This window comes from Triticum aestivum, chromosome 6B (genome assembly GCF_018294505.1).
Source record: "Triticum aestivum cultivar Chinese Spring chromosome 6B, IWGSC CS RefSeq v2.1, whole genome shotgun sequence".
Lineage (NCBI taxonomy): Eukaryota > Viridiplantae > Streptophyta > Magnoliopsida > Poales > Poaceae > Triticum > Triticum aestivum.
The window spans coordinates 235,213,562-235,216,126 of NC_057810.1; the positions used below are offsets into that span (position 1 = coordinate 235,213,562).

Sequence of the window (2,565 nt, forward strand, 5' to 3'; positions counted from 1 at the left end):
GAAAGCAAGAGCGAGAGGCGTCTGTGCGAGACAAACCTCACGACGGTTGGGGCAAGGAGAGATTTTCTCCTAATTACAAATTGTAATTAGTTCTAAGGGTGATAGAGTGGTGACCGTGAGGGTCTTTCTGCGATGCGCCTCTGACACTATTATTTTTTTAAAATTTCTTGTGTTCCTGCAACACTGGCACCCGCTCGATAGGCAACGGGACCTGGCGCGCCTTGGGCGGATGCTAGATGCACTATAGGCCATGGCTCGTCGACTTGCTTCGCCCGTGACCGCTTGATGTGTCGACCACTTGGTTGTCTTTTTTATGCCTTTTTTATGGGCATGCTTGTGTTGTGCCCCAATAGATTATGTGTGTCAGGTTGTTTTATTTATAAAGCGGGGCAAAAGTCTGTTTTAAAGTCGTTGCGTTGCACCTCCTTAGATGCCCTATGCATCTAGACGGAGAGGGGGTATGATATTTAGGATGTTTTGTACGTCTTGTGAACATTGCAAAAGACAACTAACACCTCTGCGTCAAAGAAGAAAATGATTTGGTTTGCAAGTTGCAACACGAGCAGCAGACAAATGAAATACCCGGTTTACCAACGGCAACAAGCAGCTAGCTCACATGAGGTCGTCACAAACTGATAGAGCAAGGCGGAAGGTTCACATAAGCGCAAGAGCAGACAGAAAATCCACCTTCAGACTTGAATCAGAGTCGTCACATCACATCAACCGGTCGATCGCTACCAACCACCCGGATCACGAGGAGCAGGAACCGGCCTGCGCAGCTCGCTCTCGCCGTGGGCGAAGCGGCACCCTTCGCCATGAGTGCAGCATCCCCTGGCGAAGTGCCCGCAGAGCTTGGTCTTGAAGCTGTCTAACTGCCATCCGCCGCCGTGAGACGTCGTGTTTCCTCCCGCCGCAGGCGAAGGGGCACCGCCGCCGTCGTGGTTGACAACGTGGATCAGTTGCTCCATGGCCATATCGTAAGCGTTCTTGATCTGGTCGAACGTGCCCTCCAGCTCCACGTTCTTCAAGTCGGCGTCCCAGTCGTGGTCGCGAACGCGCAGCCTGGCGCCGCTGGTCCGGGATATCTGCTTTATGGTGGCTCCGCCACGCCCGATGATGGCGCCCGTGAGGGAGGCGTCCACGCTGATCTTGGCCGTCGCCGAAGCGCCGAAGCTCGCCACTGCTTCCTTGCGGGGGTCGGGCTCCATCTGTGCTCGATGTGCATGGTCACCGGTGGGAGTTGGTTCCATGGGTGGTGGCGTCGCGTTGTCCGTGGACAAATGCTTGGCAGGCTTCTCCTCGCCTTGTGCTGGTGGAGGAGCAGGAGCTGCGGCACTCAGGATGCCCAGTTTCTCGACGGCCCGGTAGCCGCCCGGGATGTCATGGATGAAGTGACAATCATCACCAAAGCGGCAACCTGCAATACTGCACGATGGGAAACATCATGAGGATAAACAACCGAACCAGCAGAATGCAAAGAAAACAGCAACTGTTGAAATATTCGAGTACCTGAAGAATCTGATGCATGGCTTCGATTTGCTTCCTACGCCTGCTTGAAAAGACTCCGGCTCTGTTTCACCAAAACAACCGACCATGCGGTTCCAAGTTAGTACTGAAGCTCTGAATGGAAAATCTGGAGACGGAACGACGAAGCCAGTTTCGCCTGGATCCAGATCCAGCTCGACTGACCTCGCACTCGGTGAGGCAATTCCGACTTCCCTTGGCGTCCAACCGAGCGGGCAGACCAAGTCTCGGCGCGAACCCAGAGTTTCACGTCATCGGGGTGCTTGGACAGGTCGACGCCGGCGGGCAGCACCTTGCAGGCGTCGGAGCTGCCGACGGCGAGCAGGAGCTCCCTCGAGTACTTGATCCTCTGCCCCTCCCTTGCATCGATCGGCCCCGGTCAGATATATCAGATCAGTCACGAAGGAACTCAACTAACCATGCATGCATGCCACGATGGACAGTCCAGTCGCATGCAGCATGGACAGGCGTGCGTACCTGGGCAAGGTCACGGAGGTAGGAATAGTGGCATCGTCAGGAGGCGCTGAGCTCATGTCGCCGGCAGCGGAAGAACGGTCTAATACATGCTGTTTCTACGGTGGTTCACTGCGTCGCCAAGAAGTAGGCAATGGCGTGAAAAAAGCTGGGAGCAGAGAAGTCGCGGTATGTAAATACCACTGGGGTGGGGGAGGCCAGTGGGCGTACGGCCGGCGGCGCCCTCCTCCTATGGTAATGGTAGGGAGCGTTACTGGTAAATTGATTGACGGGACAAGTCCCGGCGCAAGCTCGATCGCCAATCAAGAGCCTTTGCCTCTGGCGCAGTCGCGCATGCAGGAACGAGGCGTCGCTTGTGACGTTGATCCATCGCGCCGATTGGGCAGAGCACATTCAGCCTCTTGGACTTCAACTCCCCAGGGGCTGCAACGGCACGCGGATCTTCTCCCCAAGCTTATGAATGTGTGGGCAGAGCACAAACGTGGAGGTGAATCGTGCTGTTGGTCAGGGTGGCGACTCTGCAACTCGGAGGTTCAAATTTCAACCTCGAAGTTCAGAGGCCAACTT

At 55.5% G+C, this 2,565-nt stretch overlaps 1 protein-coding gene across 1 annotated transcript; it reads right to left on the reverse strand.

The window, feature by feature from the left end:
- Positions 1 to 719: 719 nt before the first annotated feature.
- LOC123134013 (zinc finger CCCH domain-containing protein 14-like) lies at positions 720 to 2,057 on the reverse strand. The gene is made up of 4 exons (XM_044553377.1): positions 2,002 to 2,057; positions 1,690 to 1,883; positions 1,510 to 1,570; positions 720 to 1,425 (listed from the first exon to the last, which is right to left on the reverse strand). The coding sequence occupies exons 1-4, from the start codon at positions 2,055 to 2,057 to the stop codon at positions 735 to 737; spliced, it is 1,002 nt and encodes a 333-aa protein (XP_044409312.1). The 3' UTR covers positions 720 to 734.
- Between the last annotated feature and the right edge of the window lie 508 nt (positions 2,058 to 2,565).